Source organism: Crotalus tigris, unplaced genomic scaffold (genome assembly GCF_016545835.1).
Source record: "Crotalus tigris isolate CLP2741 ecotype Arizona unplaced genomic scaffold, ASM1654583v1 scf7180000024280.1573445, whole genome shotgun sequence".
In the NCBI taxonomy this organism is placed as follows: domain Eukaryota; kingdom Metazoa; phylum Chordata; class Lepidosauria; order Squamata; family Viperidae; genus Crotalus; species Crotalus tigris.
In genome coordinates this window covers 33,626-56,754 of record NW_024100452.1, presented here as the reverse complement: position 1 = coordinate 56,754, position 23,129 = coordinate 33,626, and the positions used below count along the sequence as shown (strand labels likewise).

Below are 23,129 nucleotides of genomic sequence, written 5' to 3'. Positions count from 1 at the left end.
TTTACTAAATAAATATGCCTAAAAATAGTTGCTAATAATACATCTCCTAAGTAATATGCTTTGTTAGGCTAAGTGGTTCTTCCTCCCTGAGAAGAAAATATCAAATAGCAACTGGTTTCATTTTAAAGTCATTTAACAACCTACATCAATGATTCAGGGCAATTCACAAAAGCAAACTAAAAATAAAATAAAATAATGAAACTGATTTAAAGTCTGCAGTTATCTTCTAAATATATTAATAATTGCCTAAGAGATTTCAGCATTGTCTTAGGAGCCATAGGTGATGAAGATGCACTGAAGTAAAAGAAAGTGAGTTATCCCAACTCTTGGTAGAAAATATATATTTGACTTGATGCACTTTCAAAAACGTATTTGGAATATGTTCTTCCCTCTCCCCTTTATGTGGCCATAGGTGCCAAGAATTTCAATGCAGTCTAATTGCTTCATCCTTTCTTTGCCGTTTCAACTGATTTCCATGCTAGCTGTGAAAGTGAGGAAGCAGCATACCACATATAGGCTGTGTTTTCAGGGCATACATACAGTATATCCATGGTTAATTTACCCATGGTTTACTCAGCCTAATTTGCTGGATTCACATGACACACCAAACAAAGCAACAGCATATAAGCAACTGCACACAATTGGATTGTCAGTAGTAGTAATAAAGTACAACCAGTTAGTTCACACAAACTTATGATTTACAAATTATATTCACCAGCGCAAAGGGCACGCAAAATCCAAATCAAATAAAAGAATACTATATCCTAGAATGGCTGGATTTGCAGTTTGCATGCAAAAAGGTAAAATCCAGACCTCGGTTTAGGGGATTTCGTGGAAGCATTTCTGTATTTTTTTTTCCCAATACTCAAGTTGCTCTGAACTGCTTTCTGCCGGAATCTCCCCCTCCCTCCCGATTTCCCAGTCTAGCTCATACCACAATACTGTCTTGTGTTTCTTCTCCAAGTGGTAACAATTTATGTGAATCCAGCCCGGGAGGTTGACGTATTGCTCAACAAATCATGAGATCTATGAAAATTGGGATGAATAAAGCACGATACAGTTCATCGCGGATAAATGGGTTATGCGACACACATTATAAGCTCGAGTCTAGCTCACAAGCTTATTAAATAAAATTTAGTCCAATCGCTTATATTGATGGGGAAATTCCTTAAATCGCAGAAATGTCCCCATCATCACGCTTTTTCTGTGCTCTGCACATGCAATGCGGTTATTCGCTAACCTTCGATTCCAATAACGGTAGTTCGCGTCGTTTTCTTTTCTCCCATCCCAGCCACCGTACCAAAACAACAACCATAGCCGAAGCAGACATAAGGCCGGAAGACAATGCGCGCCGGCGAATTTAAGAGAAAGCTCAAAAGGAACGCATGCGCCAAAACGCCATTCCGGTGCTGGGGTCCCTGCACTGGGCGGGAATTCTGGAGATTCTGCGGCGGTAGCGCGCGCTTTTTCAATCCGGTTCTTTTACTTCTTTAAGTTTTGGTCGGCGGATCGCAGCCATGAGCCTCTGGGTGGACAAATACCGGCCGACCTCGCTCTGCAAAGTAGATTATCACCGAGAGCAGGCGGCGCAGCTTCGCAATCTGGTGAGAGGCGGAGGTGTTTGGGCTCTTTCCTATTTGGGGAGCAAGGAAGAGGAGAAATTACATCTCGTTGCATTTTATGCATCCCCGAGTGCTTTTCTTTTTGCTCCTTCTCCCTCTTTAAACTTGCTTTAGTGACCATTGTACTCTGCGGCTTTTGCTGCCTATTTCTTATCCATTAGAAAATCTTTTATTCCCTGGGACCACTTTTTAGTGGAAAACAGGGTTTTCGAAGCCACGAAGTGCTAATTAAAAGGGCTACATCTAATAAGATTATATATAACAATATGTTTGTACGTGTATCTCCTGAGATCATCTGTGCTGAGAAAAAGTCAAACGGAATGCAACCCATTTGGGCCTCCTGGATCTGAAAGTGGCTTTGGATAGTCAGCATGATTGTCCTTCTGGAGAGGCTGTCAGAATTGGCATATGGGGTCACTAGACTGCAATGCTCCATTTCTACTTGGATGGCCATTTACATTCTATTGGATTAGTCAGCTTTGGGCCAATTCAGTTAAGGAGCTCTTTGGGGCTCTATTTTAGATTTTATCTCTTTTAACACTGACACAGAGCCTCTGAGAAAGATAATCTGGGGATGTGGGCTGAAGTGCCATTATTATGCAGATGATACACAGCTCTGCTTCTCATGTTCTCTAACACCAATGAGATGGTTGGTGTTTGGAAACAGTACTTGGGCAGACTAATGGACCAGATGAGGTACAATCAGCCAAGCCTCAATCTGGGCACTATTGGATGTACTGTTTGTAGGTAGTGCATCTGCCCAGCTGAGTGGTGCCTGTATTTGTTCTAAAGCAGGGGTGAGGAACTATGGCCCTTTTATGATTTGTGCACTTCAACTCCCAGAATTCCTGAGCCAGCCATTCCTGCTGGCTCAGGAATTCTGGGAGTTGAAGTGCACAAGTCATAAAAGAGCCATAGTTCCCCACCTCTGTTCTAAAGGAACAAGTTCATAATTGGAGAATGCTTCTAGTTCCATTGCTGTCACTGGTAAAACACACTCTATACCACCGAGACTACCTGTATCTATAGTGATTTGACCTAATGAGAAGCAACCTTTCAACAATCATGTTCTGGTAATTTCCTGGATTATTGCAGTACACGGGGCTACCTTTGGAATAAAAAATCTGGGACGTAACAATAACAGAGTTGGAAGGGACCTTGGAGGTTTTATAGTCCAACCCATTGCCCAAGCAGGAGACCTTAAACCATTCTGGACAAATGGCTGTCCAATCTCGAAAACCTCCAGTGATGAAGTACTCACTTTCAGGAAATTTCTCCTTCATTCTGGATGGGATGTCTCTTTGATAAGTTTCCATCCATTACTTCTTGTCTTGTCCTTCGATGCCTTGGCGAATAGGTTGTTCCCTTTTTCTTTGTGGCAGCCTCTCAAATATTGGAGATATGCTCCAATACTATCATGTCAGCTCTAGTCCTTCTCTTTGTTAGACTAGACATACCAGTCCCTGCAACTGTTCATCATATGTTTTAGCCTCTAGACTAGGGGTGTCAAACTGCTGGCCCACGGGCCGGAATGCATCATGCTAAAACCGCGCCCACCCCATTGCCGGCAATGGAAAAAAAGTCATGATACATCGCGACACATCACATGAAGTTGCGAGTTTGACACCCTTGCTCTAGACCCTTCATCTAAATTGTTTATGGTGTTTTTGAAGAGTACTGGGCCTAAGACAGAACCTTGGGGTACCGCACTGCTTACTTCCCTCCATGTAGACATAGTTCCATTGAGGGTTACAAGCTGAGTGTCGTTTGTCATCCTGTTATGAATATCTGATAGCGATGCTGACTATCCCACATTTTTTTGTGTTACCAAGAAAAAGTAGGTTGTGGTCTATAGAGATCCCCAACCTTTTGGGCACCAGGGACCGGTTCCATGCAGAAAGGATTTTCCGTGGACTGAAGGGTGCATGGTTTTGTTTGCTGCCTGCATCCCGCAGATGGGGCTTTGCTTGTTTGTGCGGACCAGTTGCTGGCATGCTATGGCCCGGCCCTGGTCCATGGACTGGGGGTTGGGGACTCCTGGTCTACAGTACCTTGTCAAATGCCTTAGTTCAAAATAGTGCAGCTAGACTGTTCTCTGGGACTAACTGATATAAGAATATTATGTCAGTATTTTACCATCTATACTAGCTGCCGGTCCATTTTGAGATACAGTTCAAAGGGCTGGTTTTGAGCTTTAAAGCGTAAACAAGACTAAGGTCCCTAAAGGAGAGCTTTCTCCCATAACTCCCTATCCAACATTAAGACCACTAATGAGACCATCCTCCAGCTTCCTTAACAAAAGGAGGAAAGTTTTTTCTGTGGTGTCAGATGACTGTGATAGATCTATATGATACACAATCTGCCTCTTTTAATTGTTCTACTATATGTGTATATATGGGTATAGGCAATTATAAATGCTCAGAAGACAATGAAACAACCTGCAGAGCCTCAACCACCGCTCTGCTCCAAGGCTTGAGAGAATAGCTACATTTTCAGTAGCTTTCTGAATGTCCTGGTGGTAGCTGTACAAGTGGTGGGAGATGCTGAGAAGGTGACACTTTTATCAAAGGGACCCGATTTTACTTCCCCAGCAGAAATAGTTGAATGTGGGTGATTCCGCAACATTCTTGAAATTTAAACTTACTGATCCTTGTTTCCAGGATCAACTCTAAATAGTTACAGATCAGCATTTCAGGTTCTTGAAGACATCAGGTCTTTCTGCAGTCTTTTCTGCTCCAGGCTAAACATATTCAGTGTCTCCAATCTTCCCTTAAAAGTTTTTCCTTCGGTTCCCCTTGTCATCTTGGTTGTTATCCTTTGGATACTCTCCAGTTTGTCTCCACTTTCTTAAAATGCAGTATATGAAACCGGATGCAATAATGTAAACATCTGGTCAAATCTACATAATGCAGAATAAAAACAAAGAATTTCATCATTTAATCTTGATGTAATCCTTCTGTTTGAGACAATCTAAAATTGTATTTTATTTTTATGTAATTGCATCGTACAGTTTATGTTTTGATTCACTAAGATTCTAAGATACTTTCTACATTTATCGCTATTCTGTATGGTCCCTCCATAGTACACTTATGTTCTTGATTTTTCTAATCTGTTACTATCTTTTTCATAAACAATGGGATTAACCTTTTCCCCTTCCTTTTACTTTTGTCACTGCCAAAATTCTTTTTGATGTTTTTAGTTTGCCTTTGTAAGCATAATTTCCTCTATGCCTTGAGGCTTTCTGGCTTGCTTTCCACAGAAAGTAAGGAAATATACTTGTAATATATTTCCTTGATAATTATAACCAACTACTATTTTTTTTCATGTCTATATCCTGCTTAACTTTTAGATGAATTGAATGCTCTGCATTTGTCCCCAACTATTTCTTAACTACCTCCCATTTTTTTCTTATTGAAATGGTGTGCAACTGTATTTCCAGAACCTTGTTTTTGTCAAATTCCTAACCTGCTTTGCCCTAGTTAGGAATAAATATTTATTTATTGAAAAGGCTTTCTTAAAATGTTAAGTTTGTATATGACTGTGCTCAATTTCTCTTTCTGCAAGAGCTTGATTTTCTGCAATGATCTTGGTCATTGAGATGTTGTTCAGGTGTTCATGGACTAGGTGGGATGGGGTTGTTCAGGAGTTTTACAAGATAAATAGTTATCAAAACCATCTGCATGCACATCTTAAATATTTATCTTAAAATCCTCAAGCTTGCCAAAATTTCAGTGCCTGTTTGTTTGTTTTTTTGCTTCACCCAGTTTGGGGTCACGTAGAGATGTTGAGGGTCCCAGGGCTATGCTTAGTAGTACTGATGTATGGACCAGCATTTATATTCTTAAGTATCCCAGCCATATTCAGCATCTAGCGATGATTCATAACATTACCGTTCTAATGCAGAGAGCATGACTTGTGGATATATTTAGATCCAAGTCTTTGCCCATTAGAAATAAAATGTTAGATCAATGCAGTATTAATGTTTTAATTCCCATATGCTTATTTTCCATTGGAATGTAAAAACTGAACTTTTATTTTGAACTATGGCCAATATGGTTAAATGATGGAACTATTTGAAGATGGGGATTTGCTTTACTTTATAGTTCAGATTTCGAACGTTCTGTAACATAAATCTCACAGTTTGGATTTTGAAAGTGCTCTTTATGTTTTAAGCTCGGCAAGACATAAAATATTTTCTTAAAAGGTTTCTTTATGAATATTTGTACTATACTTAAGTTCTCGTTTACATTAGAAAGTATAGGGTTTTTGGATTGGAAGATATACGTTTTTGGCAGGCTTAAGTTATAGCATTACTCTTTGTAGCAGTTATTCATTACAGTTTGCCATTTGTTCCTGTCAGACGTGATTCTTTTGATCCTAGATGGTATTTCAAATCTTATTTATGGAGATGTGATACATCCCAGGATAACTGTTTATGCCTGACTTGATGCCTCTACACAAGATTGTATTGTGCCAAAGATGAAATAGGAACATATTGTATATTTCCAGAATAAAATTTGAAAGTGCTTTGTTGCAAAGCTAGAGATGAATTGAAACTGCTTTGGAATGAAAATAATTCATTTTAAACAAAACTCATTCTTAGCCTTTTCCGATCTAAGACAGATTGGAATGTAAGATCTGATGAATCTAGTTTTAATTGAGTTTGATACAGCAGTCTGAAAATAAAAAGGCACAGTCCAGATCAAATAGTTTCAAAGTGTATCTTGTAGGGAGCTTATGATATCTGAAGTTCCTATTTTAAACCTAGATTTCAGCTTACATTAAATTAAGGCTTGGTTAGCCGTGAATTGTTGGATAAATGGCAAATAGCTGGGCTATAAAACATGCTAAAACAGAAACCTTGTTTTACAGTTCGTAGTGGCTGGGTTCACAGAATTTATTAATCTAAGACCAGTAGTTCTCAACCTTTTTAATGCCGCGACCCCCAACCGGTCGTAAGTTGAGGACTACTCAACAGGTCGTAAGTCGAGGACTACTCAACTGGTGCAGCACCGTTTGCAGAATGGGACTTTTGGCGGGCTCAGCAGGGCAGAGACAGCCTGGACAATTCCTATTGGCTTTTGAAAGCCAATAGAATTAGACTCTATTCAAGAGAGTCTATACCAGCGGTTCTCAACCGGTCACACGGACGCTCCGCGCATGCGCCGCCCCCATGCGCGGCGCCGCCCCCTGAGGGGGAAAAATGGCGGATCGCGTTGTTTGGCGACCCCCGTAAAATGGTCGTTCGACCCCAAATGGGGTCGCAACCCATAGGTTGAGAACTGCTGGTCTATACTATTGGCTTTCAAAAGCCAATAGAATAAAAGGGAGTAGCACAGCTAAGGAAAAGGGGGAAAAATGGCGGACTGCATTGTTTGGCGACCCCCGTGAAATGGTCGTTCGACCCCAATTGGGGTTCCGACCCACAGATTGAGAACCACTGATCTAAGACAAAAAAAAAACCAGAAAAAAACCAACGCCATGTTTAATTTAGTTCTGAAGCCCAACATAATTTTGTCCTATAAATAAATTACCATGGGAATATAAGAGCCAGCATTATGCTAAAGTAGGCTATTGGTTCATTTAGGTTATCGTCAACTAAATTATCTAGAATTTACCTTAGTGTGTTAGATATGATTCTGGCTAATTTGGTTTAAAATGTAAATTCTGCTAATGAATTCTGGTTTCTCAGTTTTGCTATGTTCCAAATAATTTTGTGAGGTTCAGCTATTCTTTATATTGCATCTTGAAAATGGATTTCATGCTGCAACTTAATATTACTTCAAACATCTGTTTAGGTTTGCATTCCATAAAAGTCTAAGAATATACTCATCCTGACAGGCCAGGAATCTCTTGGGCCTCACATTATATACTGACAACTCTCAATAATGGTATATCCTCTTGAACTCTATACGGATAGTCCTCAACTTATAACCATTTGTTTAATTAACATTCAAAGTTACAATAGCACCGAAAAAATGACTTATGACCAGTTCTTACACTTATGATTATCGCAGTGTCCTCACAGTTACATGATCAAACTTGGATGCTTGGCAACAGGCATGTATTTACAATGGTTGCAACATCTCAAGGTCCTGGAGTTGTCCTAGGGAGCTTCTGACAAGGAAAATCAATGGGAGAAGCCACTTAGCAACTGTAGTGATTTGCTTAACAACCATGGCAAAAAAAAAAGAGATCATAAAATGGGGCATGACTAACATAACATCTACCTTGGTTAGCAATGTAAACTTTGGGCTCAAAATTTGGGCGACCTACATCAGTAATCTTCAAGATATAATTGAAGCAATCTAAAGGCTTGGTGGAAATTATATCTAGAATGCAACCACATTTTCTTTATCTTTGAAATCTAAACATAAAAGTAATATCTTCATGTATGCTCTGTTTGACAGGTTCAGTGTGGTGACTTTCCTCATCTGTTAGTTTATGGACCTTCGGGAGCTGGAAAGAAGACAAGAATAATGTGTTTACTAAAAGAGCTGTATGGTTCTGGAGTAGAAAAACTGAGGATTGAACATCAAACTGTAACAGTAGGAAATCTCTTAAAATAAATCTTTTAAGTGTTTAAGAAAATTATACATAGAAGTCAAGCTTAGACATGGACTATTTTTAAAGTATTCTCTGCAGAGATAAATGAATTCATTTATCTACCCTTTTAGTGCTTGATGTTGGGAGTTGCAGTTCAGCAAAATTTGGATAACAATGGTCTTGTCAGGCCCAAAACCAAGAATGACACATAGCAATTATTCCAAGCTGAGGTCTTTGTTTCATGCCTGTAGACAAAATGTTGCCAGACTAAACACTCTGCTATCTACATCTACTATAAACTCTGTGAACTAGTAGAGAGGGACTGTCTTCTCTCTTTCTCTCAAACATGATCACTGGCTAAGTTGTCTCTTACTCTTCTGGAATCCACTCCCTTCCTTCTGAGAATCCACCTCCTCACTGTATTCTATCACAGTGGTCTCCAACCTTTCCAGCTTTGTGGACCAGTGGGGGGGGGGAAGGTGATGGTTTCATGTGAGCAATGGATGAGCATCCATGTGTGCAGTTCCATTAATGCAAGTAGAAGCATGCACGCCTGCCGCTCGCACAAATGGAGCTATGCACGTGCACTCGCCCACCCTTTACGTGCACAAGTGGAGCTGCATGCGCTCCTCGCAAGCCACTTCTGCGACCCAGTTCTGAACAGGCAGTCCAGGCATTGGGGACCCCTGTTCTGTCACATCTCTTCCTAATGCCATATTGTTGAACTTGATGTTTTTCAGAATATGTGTGGTTTTAATTCCCATAACTGCTGATTGTAATTACAGAAGTTGAAATCCAACACCCTGGAATATACTGCATTGGTCAATGCTGCCCTAAAGTCATCTATATAAGAGACTAATATAGATGGAGAGAGAGTAGTTTTGATATTATCACTCTAAATATATTTGTTCAGCCGTAAGGCTATTTATTTTGCTGTTAGATTTAAATCTCTGCTTTACTCTTTATGACACTCTGATTGTTTTATCTCTTGTATATAATATTTGCTTCTTCTTTTTGGTTTTGCATTGAGAATTTTTTTCAAATAAATTTCTGATTTTATATTGTTAGGTTTTATGGCAGCTTTTGTTTTTGAAATGTCCAAAGCCTAGGAAATTTACTTGACAGACATCAAGTAATAAAAAATAACTCAAGTGTTATGTAATACAAAGCAAATATGCAGTTTCTAAATGTGCAGTCAGTTCCAAATGTGCACTTTCTAGTTTGCATTGGCAGTTAGGGCACATTTCGTAGAAGTCATCGACCATGGAGTTGAATGGGATTTTGGAATCAGCAAAGCTATTTCCCTACTCCAGAATGTCAAATTCGCAACATCACATGACGTCGCACAACATATTGGGACGGTTTTGCCATTGCCAGCAATGGGGTGGGTGCAGCTTCCGGATGACGCGTCTGGCCTGCAGGCTGGCAGTTTGACACCCCTGCCCTACTCAGTACAAAATGCAACTGTAACATTCTTGAGAAATGACCATTTAACTTTCGCATGAGTTTTTCAAGAGAGTTCACTACATTTTATTCTCTTGTGAAACAGCTGTTTCCTATAGGAAAATTTTTCTCTTGTTGATTTGAAATCTGTTTCTCCATAATTTAGCCCCTCTGTGCTCATGCTGTGTTGACCACTCACACCTTCCTTGAGTCTTGCCTTGCCTCCTGTGCACACCTTCCTTAGGCCTCACCATGCTTCTCATGAACCTTCCCCGGGTCTTGCTGTACCTCTCCCACATCCTCATTCACCCCTTCATGCCTTTTCATTTAGCAGCAGCTACTTATCTGCTTGTTGGCCTGCTTGTGATCTGCTTGCAGCTTGCAACTTCCTGCTGGTTTCCCCACTGATTTTGTGGGGAAGCCGGTGGGCAGTGGCCTTGTCTAACGACCATGAGTTTTGGTTAACTGCAGGAATTGCTGTTGTTAAATGATGTGGTTGCACTTTATGGCACATCACTTAGTGATGGCAATTCCTGTCCCATTTGCCATAATAAGTTGAGGGCTTCATATGCCTCACTTTGTAAAAGCTGTTTTTAAAATGCAGTGCCCTAAAGAAAATTGTGCTTCTATTAGTATCTGACAAATGCTGAAAGTAGTGGGGTTGTTATTGTCTGAAAACTACCATTATAATGTAGCCTGTATTTGTCCTGCTAAACATGTTGCCTCTGCTACTGTAGGCTTTTGCTTTTACAGAAAATTTAGTTTGGGAATATTGATTTATGATATTAATCTTTTTCAGTTGTATGATACTGGAAATAATTTGGCCCAGCATAGTCTAAATTATACTTTGTGCTGTTTCACTCTGAATCAGCAGTTATGATCAAGAGATCCGCTAGCTTTATTCTGCATTTGTTTATCAGTGGTTTCTCATAGTGATAATTTGATAAAAATATTTTTTTTAAATGATGCCTCAGCAGTCAGAATGAATTCTTTTGCTTAGTTAGTAGCTTGGGGAGTAAAGCAACCATCAGTAAATACATTATTAAAGGGATTCCTTCTGTCATTTGGAATGATTTTCATTTTAACTAGGAAAATCAAAAGTGTCAATATTTAATAATTGGTGTGATTTGGAACCAAGTATTTCAGTGTCTAAATCAAGGGTCCCCAACCTAACCGCTCCCTTTCCCTCTGGGCCACTAGCATGAAAACGTTGGTACCCTCTGGTCTAAACCATTGCACAAAGTGAAAAAAGGTCTTCATTATAATTCGTTGTTTAGTTTAGCTTTTGCCATTTAACTACATTTTTTCAGTATTAAGTAATATACTATTATGGCAGCCTCCCCCATATGCATTCTGATGGCTTTGGTCATTCAGTCCCAAGGGTGCCATTGGGGAGAAAACTGCAATCATTAGTATTGATCTCCTAAAGTTCATCTTGCTTAGTATCATTTTTTTTTCAGGCACCTTCTAAAAAGAAAATTGAAATCAGCACTATTGCAAGCAACTATCATCTTGAAGTTAATCCAAGGTATGTTTGTAATCAGCTCTGAATATCTAATTTTTGGTGCAGGAAAATGCAGTGTTTAAAGAAAATGAAATTTTAATTGTGGCTTTTATATATGTTGTATGTCATGGTTCCGACAAATGAAACTCTTCAAAAGAACTTCAAGGCATTGTTTATCTTAAAGAATCTTTTATTCGAGAAACAAAGTATCGGCAGTACATAGTTAAAGCCAAAAACTGAATTCCCTCCCCTGGGCACAAAGTAACAAAGCAGAATTCCCTCCTCCAATTGACAATCATAAATCACAAGCTCGGGCTTTCTCCCCAGCTCTCCAGCCCTCCAAATCTTTATCAACTCTGAGCGCAATAACCTTGGATTCCCATGGCTGAGTTATTATTGTTATAACTAACTGGACTCTCATCCACATTCCGCCTCCCAGCATCAACTAACTCTAAAAGCAAAAGAGTAAAATGGCTGCATTTCCATCTGTTGTCAAAGCAAGAGCATCCAATGTTAGCAGCATTGACATTGTGGCTTTTATAAATGGTGCAGTTGATTAATATTGTATTACTTGATACTTATTTCATATTAAAAAGTTAACAATTCTAATATAGAAGGTAGTAAATTTTATAGATTAAAATTCTCAGTAATGTTGAAGTAACATAGGAAAAAATATTTGGAAGCATGGAAAACAAAGATATACTGTACACTGTATGAAATAAATTATTGTAACTTAATTTGCACATAAGAATATGTTGTATGAACAGCATAAATAAATAAAAATAAATAATATAAATAAAATGTATTTAGACAAAAAATATTTAATTTACTTACAGTTATACATTTTTATTGCAAATGGAGCTACAGCCTATTGAAATTTAAAGAATATACCGTATATGCCGGCGTACAAGGCGACCCGGCGTATAAGACAACCCCCGTCTTTATCGCCGGGCCGCATTCCTAGAACGTCGTCTTATACACCGGAAACTACCAGTATTTCCGGTGTATAAGACGACTCAGCGTATAAGACGACCCCCGTCTTTGGCGCCGATTTCAGCGCTCACGGAAGTCGCCTTATACGCCGGCATTTACGGTAGTCTATTTAGGAAAATTATGCAGGAAAAACTAACTGCAATCATCACTGTAGTGAAGCAAAAAAAGTTATCTGACATTTTTGAAAGTAAGTAGTTTTCAGGAGAAGAAATGAGAAAATGGGAAAAATAATGCATATTAAAATGTCCAATCTGACAGTTTCTTTGAAACTAAAGAGATCTACTGTATAGCTGTAAGTCTCTGGGATATTCCATCTGCTAAGTTATTAGTGACAGCCGTGTCATTGGTCTATACCACTGGTTGGCAACCTGCGGCTCCGGAGCCGCATGCGGCTCTTTGAGCCTTCCCCGGTGGCTCCCAGCCTCCTCTGCCTTTGCAGAGAGAGACAGAGACAGAGAGAGGCAATTGCGCTTCCCTGCTTCCTTCTCTCTCTCTCTCTCTCTCTCTCTCTCTGTGTTGTGTGTGTGTGTGTGTGTGTGTGTGTGTGTGTGTGTGTGTGTGTAAAAGATTGCACTCACAGTGTTCTCCGAGGAGCTGAAAAGCTTTCTGGACGGAGCTCCTCCCTTTGCTGCGTCTCTGCAGGAAGCAGGAAGCAGGAAGGGCAGGAGAGAGCTAGCTAGCCCAGCTAGGCTGACTCAGGAATTCTGGGAGTTGAAGTCCATGAGTCATAAAAGAGACGAGGTTGCCTACCCCGCAGGTTGTTGGACAACAGCTTGAAGCTTGCCAGGTGAGCAGCAGATAGGAGAGAGAGAGAGAAAGAGAGAGAGAGAGGGAGGGAGAGAGAGAGAGAGGAAAGAGAGAGAGAGAAAGAGTGGGGGAAGTGGAGTGGCAGGCAGACCAAGGGCAGATAGAGAGGGAGGGAGAGAGAGAGACAGACAGAGAGAGACCCTTTTGACATCTAAAATGAAGATAACAGTGCATATATCCTTTTTTTTACCTGTATGTGTATTTGTATGTATGTGTATATATATATATATGTGTGTGTGTATACATACATATATATATACACACACACACACATATATACACACACACAAACACACACACACCTATAATAAAGGTAAAAAAGGATATATGCAGTGTTATCTTCATTTTAGATATCAAAAGGATTTTGCGGCTCCCGGTGTTTTGTTTTTGGTGGGAAACGGGTCCAAGTGGCTCTTTGAGTGTTTTGGGTTGCCTACCCCTGGTCTATACATTTACAGTCCCTGATTATGTAAGAACTTCATAACAGAAAGAGTTCTATGTGCATTTTCTTGGGAGTAAGCACCACTGAGAGAGTCAGTTTTGTGTTCTCTTTTAGGCCCCAGGCTAAAAACAGGAGATCATGAGTCTAGTCCTGCCTTAGCACAAGGCCAACTGGGTGACTTTGGCCAACTCACTGCCTCTCAGTCCTAGGAAGAAGGCAGTGGCACTTGCAAAATCTTGTCAAGAAAACTGCAAGAATTTGCTCTGACAGTTGCTAGAAATCAATATTGACTAAAGGCACCCGTCCTCACCAAAACCTTATTGAACTCCTTACAATTTTATTTTGCATAAATGTGAATATGAGGAAAAGGTATGTTGCTGAATTTCGACTATGAGCATTCTATTAGTCATACTTATTGGGGATTATGGAAGTTGTAGAAAAATCTTTTTTAAAAAAGATATTGTTTTGTATTAACTTTTAGTGATGCAGGGAACAACGACCGAGTTGTAATACAGGAGTTGCTGAAGACAGTTGCACAGTCACAGCAACTTGAGACAAATACTCAACGTGAATTTAAAGGTCTGTACATAATTGTGCAATGGTGTGCAAGTTATTTTTTACAAACCTATTCAGTGTTGTATTTCCTAAGAAGAATTATTTGGAGAAATTGATTATGTGTAATAGTTATACAGTAGTGTGTAAAATATCACTCACATTCATTGAACATTATTCACACATCCAATCACGTTTCAGCCATAAAAAGGATAATTCTCCATACATAAAAATAAATTTAAAAGACCAATAAGTTATTACAGTTCCTTCGTTTCGTAGCTTATAAACCAAAGGAAAACCTTCCAAAGATGACAAAACAGGGATCATGAACAACATCTAGTATAAGAATTTCAAAAACTACAGTATAGGAGAAATAGGTAGCACATTTGCAGAATGCATCCTCAAATATCATTTGGCAGTCAGAAGACATGAAAGATGTCTGGATAAAGAAAATGGTGAACTACACATCACCAAAACAGTGGAAACCATGCTGTCCTAACAATCAATGGATTGGCAGTAAGCTTATCCGAGTATGAGAGTTCACCTACTTGTGTTTTGGACAGTTCCTCTTGAGTACGAGGAGATGAAGGAAACCATAAAATTCTCAACTATAATAGAACCTCTAAGGCTTGATCACCTCATTTTTTATTCATCGTTGAAATTACAATTATTTTACAGTCAAAAGGTCTGCTAAACCACAAATTTGAAAAACTATCTGATAAGTAAAAGTTCACTCCAAATAGAAGAAAAGTTGGATACCAGTTTAAAAAACTGAAGGAATATAAAACAAATGTCAAAAAGCTGAATAAAAATTTAAGAAAGTTTTAAATGGATTAAGGAACCAGACAAATTTGAAATATTAGGACTTTTGAAAGATTGAGTAAATTCTGACAGCAATAATCTTTGCACCAGTAGATGAATTTTTTGAAAATGGTTATAAAGAAGAAGCAGAAGATATGACAGACAAAAATGTGGAAGAATTTATGGATAATGTGAGGAAGAGATACAAATCCTAACTCATGGGAAAATATTGGAAAATAAAGAAATTGATTAATAGACAGAGTGGAAATAAAAATGACAAATCAAGAGATGAAAAATTCCTGGGAAAACCTGTTTTTTATTTACAAATGAGAGTTTCTAAAATCTTTGAAAAAAATTGAGAAGGAAGAAAGTGCATGGAAATTTAATCCTCTGACAGCAATTTGATGAACTAAAGATTAAAATTGTTGGGAGCAAAAGAAAGGAATATAAAATTGGCTAAAATATGGAGTATTTTATAAAATGCTGGAACATTGGTGAGTTTTGCCAACATTGGTGAGTTCTGGGTTTCTGAATAGATGGAGGGGCTATGAGAATTCATGAACCGCGTATGTAATCTCATAGGGGATAGGGAACTGTTAATTTGCCTATAGTTGAAGGACGATCAGGAGCTGCTTCTTTTTTTTCTATCTCTTTTTCATTTTTCTATCTCTTTTTTGCACTTGTTTTTCTTATTTGTATTCTTCCTATCTTATTTGTACTATCTTTTAAAATTATAAAACATTTTAATAAAAATTATTTTTTAAAAAATGACATAATGAAACACTAGTAATTTCAAAGCACCCAAATAGGTTCAGTCACAATTTAACTGGGAAGCTATCAAGATTTTAGATCAAACCAAACTTAAGAATACAAGAGAATTCCTAGAAGCTTGGCAGTCTGCCTAATTAACAGTCAACTGACATATAGAGATAAACTCATTTATGAAGCAACAACCTAAGGTCAAAAGAAAGGGTGGGGACAAATAGACCAGAATACATCCTTTCTTCCAGCACTTAATCACTACGGTAAAGACTAAAAGACAGTTAAGGAAAAAACAATACTACCTATCAACACATCCTGCCCAAATCCGAGCAAGGCTGATTCCACTATCTGCTATATATGTATAGGCAGCCAATAAACTTCACTTCCGCCATGTCAGAGCCCTGATGACCTTCCTCAAGAGTCTGTAGCTACTTACTTGGTGTTGTAATTTTGTATCTTTAGCAATAAATATAATGCAGATTCTTTTGGGAGGATGTCATTCTCATTGGGAAGATAAATATGATGGACTACCATGTGTTCAGAATATTTACAGAAACAGATGAAAAACAAATTCTCAGTCTCCATAAATGTATGTGGGAGAAAGATGATAGTTTTCTGAATAGGAAGGCTTAATCCTGGCTACTGAATTCAGATATACTAAAAGTAAATTAAGATAATATGCTATGAGAGTATAACTAAAAGTTATTGCTCATTTATTTTTAGTGGTGCTGTTGACAGAAATGGACAAGCTTACAAAGGATGCCCAGCATGCATTGAGAAGAACAATGGAAAAGTATATGGCTACCTGTAGATTAATTCTTTGTTGCAATTCTACATCAAAAGTCATTGCACCCATCAGGAGTAGATGCCTTGCAGTACGAGTCCCTGCTCCAAGTATTGAAGATGTAAGTTCATGATGAAGATGAATTGCTTTCCAGATTTTTTCCTAGTGTTATTTGATGCAAATTTGGCAATCTTTGTTTACTGTCTTTCTCTGAACTATTTATGCTTATCCAATTAGCCTATATTTAACATTGTTGCTAAATGTGAATGTAATTTTTACAACTTAGATCCATGCTTAATTTGCTTTTTTCAAAGTCATGGAGATGAATGTAATATTTTTTGGAAAGTCTTGGAATGGAAGGATTCAGTCTGTGAAGAAGGAATGTGGTGAGGTCCTAGAGGCAGAACAGTAGTTCAAAGTGGCAGGGAATACACTTCTCATTTGTTAACACCATTCTTATAAGTCTTCACGAGAGCATCTTCAACCAATTTTATCTCTAAAATAGAGGGATCTAAACTGTCAGATAGCATATGCTGGTAGAATCTTGTTGCTATAAGTTGTGTCTAGAGCGGTCCGTTTGTTATCTCAAGGACCTTGTGGGAGATGTCTATGGGCAGATGCCCATGGACATATTTGTGCAATTAATCCCACAGAATCTACCTGACCCTCCCAACCCATTTCTCTGATGTTAAATTTTGTCCCAGATTGAAATGTTCCTTGATTAAATTCTATCTGGCATTTGCCAGTTTTGAATCTGTTGGTTGGTGATCTTTAGCTTATGATAAATAGGACTGATTGATTCAGAAATTTACAGCACTGCCAACTGGAGTGCTTAAAATATTTCTGTATCTCTTGTATTATAAAAAGTCCAGGATATAATTAATTTCTGTAAAGCAGAACCACTGAAAACAGGTATAGCAGAAGAGATCACCCATAGAGCTTCTGATTTAAGGTATATGTGAGAGAAGGCAAAAAAGAAATACTTGACTGGATCCAGTAGATGTAGTTTAGATAATCGGTACTTCATTGCAAATTTCTCCAAACTGATATCCTTCTTAAATAGGGACTTTCCTCTTTGTTTACTCCTGCATCAACTAATGCAGTGATATGCAAGCTTTTATAAAACAAATGTTTGCAAAACTAATGTTTGTCTTATCAAATATTTAGATCTGTACCATTTTGTCAAATGTTTGCAAGAAGGAAGGCCTGACTCGTCCTCAAGATTTGGCTCAGAGAATTGCTGAAAAATCTGGGAGGAATCTCAGAAAGGCTCTTCTGATGTGTGAGGCATGCAGAGTGCAGCAGTAAGTTTTTTTAAAAAATAGATATGATGGAGACGAATAAACAGTACCAAGTTAATCTTAGCCTTTACTACTTGTCTCGCAGGCTTCCTTTCACAGCTGATCAAGACATTTCTGAGGCTGATTGGGAAGTATATCTGAGAGAGACAGCCAATGCTATTGTCAGTCAGCAGACACCCCAGAGGTAAGTGAGGGCAGCAAATAATATATGACATTGATATATGTGAGGTTGAAAAATACAACACATATGTTTTCTGACACTGAAGGTTTACATTGATGATTTTAATACTGTGATCTTTTAAAAGATGACTGTAACTAGATTTAAAACTTATAAGGGGTTTTGTGTGCATGTGTATTTGTGCTACATAATCATAAAACAGTTTATAATAGATGCATTCAAAATAAGACATGCCCTGGCAGTCTCCAAGAACTGGATATGATTGAATTTAAGAAAAAAAAAAACTAGATTTTGGGCCCATGTTTCAAGAAAGCTTCAGAAAAAGTGGGACAATTTCAGAGAAGAGCAAAAAGAATGGTTGGAAGCATGAAATTATGTCCTATAAAGCAGCCGCTCCCAACCTTTTCTATACTCCGCACCCCTAGAATGCTTCTGATATATTCTTGCACCCTTCACAAATGTTTCAAATAATGAATTATGCATATATGCTATAATTTTGAAACTTCTAAACCCATGTTTTTGCACCCCCTGGAATATCGTCTCGTACCCCCGGTTGGGAACCCCTGCTATAAAGGAATTGAAAGAACAGGATATTTTGACCTGAGAAAATACAGTTGGAGAAATATAGGAATATAAAAGCACACATCAAATATCTGTCAAACAGAAGACTGAGACCTGTTCTCTCATTCACAGTGCAGGATGGGTGATAATTTGTTTAAGATACAGAAAAGCAGATTGATGTAGAATATAAATCCTAATGGTCAAAGCAGTTGAACAGTGAGAAGTTGTGGGCTCTCTTTTGTTGGAAGAGCACAAGCAGGATTAGCTAGCCATCTGTTGAGGATGCTTTACCTCCTATTCCTCAACTGAGCAAAGACTTGGACTTGGTGGCCTGAAGCACTTTTTAATACTATCATTATATGAAAATACAATGGTGCATTAGCCTAGTCAGCATACTAATTATACACTCCCTGTTTTTATAGTCAACTTACATTTTTCAAATCTGGAGCATACATAAACAAATGATTAAAATTTATTTTTTACTCTTCTTTGACTTGTTTGATAAAACCTGTTCAAATTCTGGATACCAGCCTACACTGTGCTCCCGCAACTCTGGTGCAGTTGCTTTTAACAATATGTACAAGGACTTTTTTTGTATATAAGTTCAATATATAGCAAATAGTTTCCCCAAGAAAATGTAAAATAAATAAATAAATCAGAAGTGGAACAGGCTTCACAGTAAGGCTACCAGGGTGCTGGTGGGTTCCCTTTTGTTGGGTGTGCTCAAAAGAATCATCCACCAGGGATGCTTTAACTGAGATGGACAGTCTGAATTGCTGCCCTAATTATAAGATTGTGCTGTTGTAATAGTGTGTCAGTGAGCAATGTCAATCCTGGTGACTTAATGGCCTTTGCTCATTTCAAATATAACCATTTTAAAAATGAATTGCTTACAGAGTATGCTTTTTAATTTTCTAATACTGCTTTCATGCAGACTTTAGGGACTCTTTTTGGAAAGAATGAACAATAAACAGTGGGCTCCACTGATATAAAGGCTAATCTTATATTATACATTTTCTTATGTTTTAAGTAGCTAAAAGACTGTGGATAACAATATCTAGTAATTTCTCTTAGCAACAGTAGTTGCTTTAATGCTACTAGTTCTGTATATTTTCTTACTCAAATATATCAATACATGTTTCTGCTAGGTTACTTCATTAGATCTTTTGTCTTGAGCTGAGGAGTATTTAATTTCTTTTCTAGTTTGTTAGAACCCTTTTTGCTTCTGGCAGGTTCAACAGATGGATTCATAGTAGTGGCCAATCTCAGAACTGCTATATTGAATTAAGCTATTGTAAAACAAGCTTGCTTGTTTGGAGCAGTGAAGAACCTCTATCTAGAAATGACAAAAATGACAAGGGCAGGGTTTTTTTTTTTCCGCTGCTGATCCCCTTTCATATAACAAAAGAAGTGTTGCCTGTTTGTCATATGTTTGTGTGGTGGTATATATATTGTATTTTCAGAAAAGACTGACAGCATTTATAATTAATTTGGAGAATTCTTTTTGATGTAAATGGGAGATACTGTAAGTTACATCTTCTGCCTTTTTCTATTAAAACTTTATAATAGTCCCCATTATTTTAATGTTGATGTCATGCTTTAGTAGAAAAAGAAAACATGTGAATCGATTATAGCTAGATTTTCTTCCATGTGAACTTTATTTTGAGCTTTTATGTATGTGACTTTAGGCAGTCGATTAAATGACTGTTTAGTACTTTTGTGTGTGTTTTTAATGCTTAAAAACAGACTTTTCCTGTTCAGCAATCACTCTGGTCTAAGAACATCTACTTCAGATACCTATTTGCCTATTTAAAAAAGATTCAGCAACAAAAAGTAGATTCTCTGATTCAGTTTTTATGGTATATATCAGTTTTCCCCCACCCTGGTTTTCTCTAAAACTGTTTGCTTTCAGAACTGTAGCTAGCATATCAGGCTGAGAAAAGATTTAATAGGTGGTCCTTGAGTTACAATCATTTGTTCAGCAACTGTTTGAAGTTAATGACAGTGCTGAAAAAAGTGACTTTATGGCTGGTCTTCACATTTATGACTGTCATAGTGTCCCCATAGTCGTGTGATCAGAATTCGGGTGCTTGGCAACTCACATGTTGCAGTGTCCCAGGGTCATGTGATTACCATTTGTGACCTTCTCAGGGGGCTTCCGATAATCTAAGTCAGTGCAGGAAACCAGATTCACAATAATCATGGCAAAAAAGATAGTAAAATTGGATACAATTCAAATAATATAGGGATCCATTGTTTGGTACTGACTTAGGAAGCATTTGTATTGGAGAAATCATGAAAAGTGATTATATTGAGCTCCAAAAACAAGTCTCATTTTGACACCCTCGTGCAGTTTTCTTACAGTGTATTAGAGTAGAGATTCTTAAGGTATGATCCCAGAGGCCTTTGCAGAAATTCCTTAAAACTGCCAAGATCATTGTTGTTGTTGCTAAAAGAGACTGAAGCCATCTTGACTGGAGGATGAATTTTTGAGCCTGTGATAGGGAACTACTTGAAGTGTTTATTTTTTCCTCTAAATGATTATATGGGCACTGTGATTTTCATCATGCAGTGTAAGATTCAGTTGTGGTAATGCTGAAAATTTTTAAAAACATTAAAGTCACTGTAATTTTCATTCTAGTTTTACCACTTAAATATTGCATTCAGTTCACTATGATTGTATTTTATTCTTTCCTCACCAGTAGGAAAAAAATAAAATGATCCCTTCAGAAATGAAAGACCAAAAAGAAGCATTGGAGTTGTGAGCAAATACATTTATTAGGCATAAAAATGTATTTCAAGAAATATAAGGATGCAGAACATTGTAATCTAGGGGAAGTTTAATTTCTTATATGCTTTTAAAAGAAGGGGGGAACAAATGCAATCCCTGAGTAGAATTTTATTTCTTAATAATTGAATTATTATAGCTATTATCTTTTAAAATTAGATTTTGAGATAGAGTGTGAAGGCTAGACAATAAAGGTTATTACATAAAAATTGGTTGAATAAGTTAAAACTTTTTGGAAACTTGAAAGTTAAATTGCAGCTTGGTAATTTAATTTTATTCCAATAGACTACTTGAAGTCCGTGGGCGACTTTACGAACTTTTAACTCATTGTATTCCTGCAGAGATTATAATAAAGGTAACTACTTTATTGATTCCTATTTGGTTTACTAATTGAAGGTAACGTTAATTAGAGCTGAGAAGCAAGAAGGTTTAGAATAAACATTGAGCATTTTTTATATCTTGAAAGAATTATTGATATTCTTCTTGTGTCAAATCAGATTTTGCTATTAAAGTTGAAAAAATATGGATAATTGTAAAAACTATTAATTATTTCTTAGCTTTCTTCAACCAAGAATCCATATGTTGGAGTACACATTCCATAGTCCACTCTAGGAATATACAGATTGTGGACTATGAAAATTGTAATTCAGCAGACTTGAAGAAAGCTAAACTGTGCAAAGTTGCTTTAAGTTATGGAAATTTCAGAACATGCAGTACATACGCATTTACTGTGCCTTTTCTTTTTGAGCTAAGCAACATTGTTCAAATAATAAAAATTAAGTAATAAATAAAATAAATGTATAAGAGGAAAGAAAACTAAATCAAATTTATATTAATGTCATTCATAAAATCTTTCCATACCATTCTATTACTTCAAACCATCCTTGCTTCTAACAATTCCATAAACTAATTTATAAATTGCTCTTATTCCTACCTCTTGCTTTCTGACAATTTCATTCATTAAATATGCATAACTTTTTCTGCTTTCATCTCCATACATTCAAACATCCTGCATATGTTTGTTTTACAATTTAGTATTCATTCATTATTTCTATGTGATCAAGTTATCTTAGGGTTCTTTAACACTATTCTCTCAACTTTTGTTATTTAATTCTTTTCATCATCATCCATTCATCCTTGGGACCAATGAATGTTGACTTTTACTGATCATTATAGCTTTGATCAACTTTTATAGAACTCTTTTTAATAAGATAAAATAATGTCAATTTTGAAACATTTTGGCCAATGTACCACAATTTAATCAAAGTCAGTTTTATTCCAAGCATTCCATTTGTTTCATACATTCAGAAGAATATAATTATCCACCTCTGAACTACTACTGTTTCTCATCTATTTTAGGGCCTTCTGTCTGAACTTCTGAACAACTGTGATGGGCAACTAAAAGGAGAGGTTGCACAAATGGCAGCTTTCTATGAGCACCGATTACAACTGGGCAACAAAGCTATTTATCACTTGGAAGCATTTGTAGCCAAATTCATGGCCCTTTATAAAAAATTTATGGAAGATGGGCTTGAAGCTATGATGTTCTAATGCATAGCTTTGAGAATACTCATCATTTGTGATTCTGAACTGCATGAACTGCAGACCACAAGAGTTTTACTGTATCCAGGCAATAAAATCAAAATAGTTGAATTTCAGTGATTCTGTCATTAGTAACTTTTCAAAGCAGTTCAATTATTATGTGAAAAATAACTTTTATCTTGGAAGCAGAGCAGCATCCAGAATGCTTTTTTGAGAAGTAACCCATGTGGCCTTTTTCATTGTTCCGTTTAATGTCTTAATTTAGCCCCTGGGGAGGGAACTGCATTATTTAACAGAAGTATCAATTTTCTTTCTTAAGTATTATATTGCTACTTTAATTTTGTTAAGGATCAAAAAGATATGTGAAATCTGATAAGCTTGTAAACACCTTATGGACCAGATAGGTTCAGCCATTCACAAAACATATCACCAGAAGAGACCATGCTAGACTGCCAATATAATCTCCAGAAAGAAGAAATGTGTGCTTTGCCCTTATCCCAGGT

General features: G+C 37.4%; 1 protein-coding gene across 1 annotated transcript; it reads left to right on the top strand.

Annotated features, from left to right (window-relative positions):
• The first annotated feature begins 1,336 nt into the window (after positions 1–1,336).
• Positions 1,337–22,742, top strand: RFC3 (replication factor C subunit 3). Its single transcript, XM_039323612.1, has 9 exons — positions 1,337–1,604; positions 8,033–8,170; positions 11,072–11,139; positions 13,839–13,936; positions 16,196–16,377; positions 17,424–17,560; positions 17,643–17,741; positions 21,370–21,439; positions 22,444–22,742. The coding sequence occupies exons 1-9, from the start codon at positions 1,518–1,520 to the stop codon at positions 22,633–22,635; spliced, it is 1,071 nt and encodes a 356-aa protein (XP_039179546.1). The 5' UTR covers positions 1,337–1,517; the 3' UTR covers positions 22,636–22,742.
• The last annotated feature ends 387 nt before the right edge of the window (positions 22,743–23,129 follow it).

What these genes read in the sequence shown, in the direction of transcription:
- RFC3 (XM_039323612.1), top strand. Translation starts at nt 1,518, where the DNA reads ATGAGCCTCTGGGTGGACAAATACCGGCCGACCTCGCTCTGCAAAGTA. An exon ending in CGGCGCAGCTTCGCAATCTG is followed by an intron (nt 1,605 to 8,032) that starts GTGAGAGGCGGA and finishes TCTGTTTGACAG; the next exon opens with GTTCAGTGTGGTGACTTTCC. An exon ending in TTGAACATCAAACTGTAACA is followed by an intron (nt 8,171 to 11,071) that starts GTAGGAAATCTC and finishes TTTTTTTTTCAG; the next exon opens with GCACCTTCTAAAAAGAAAAT.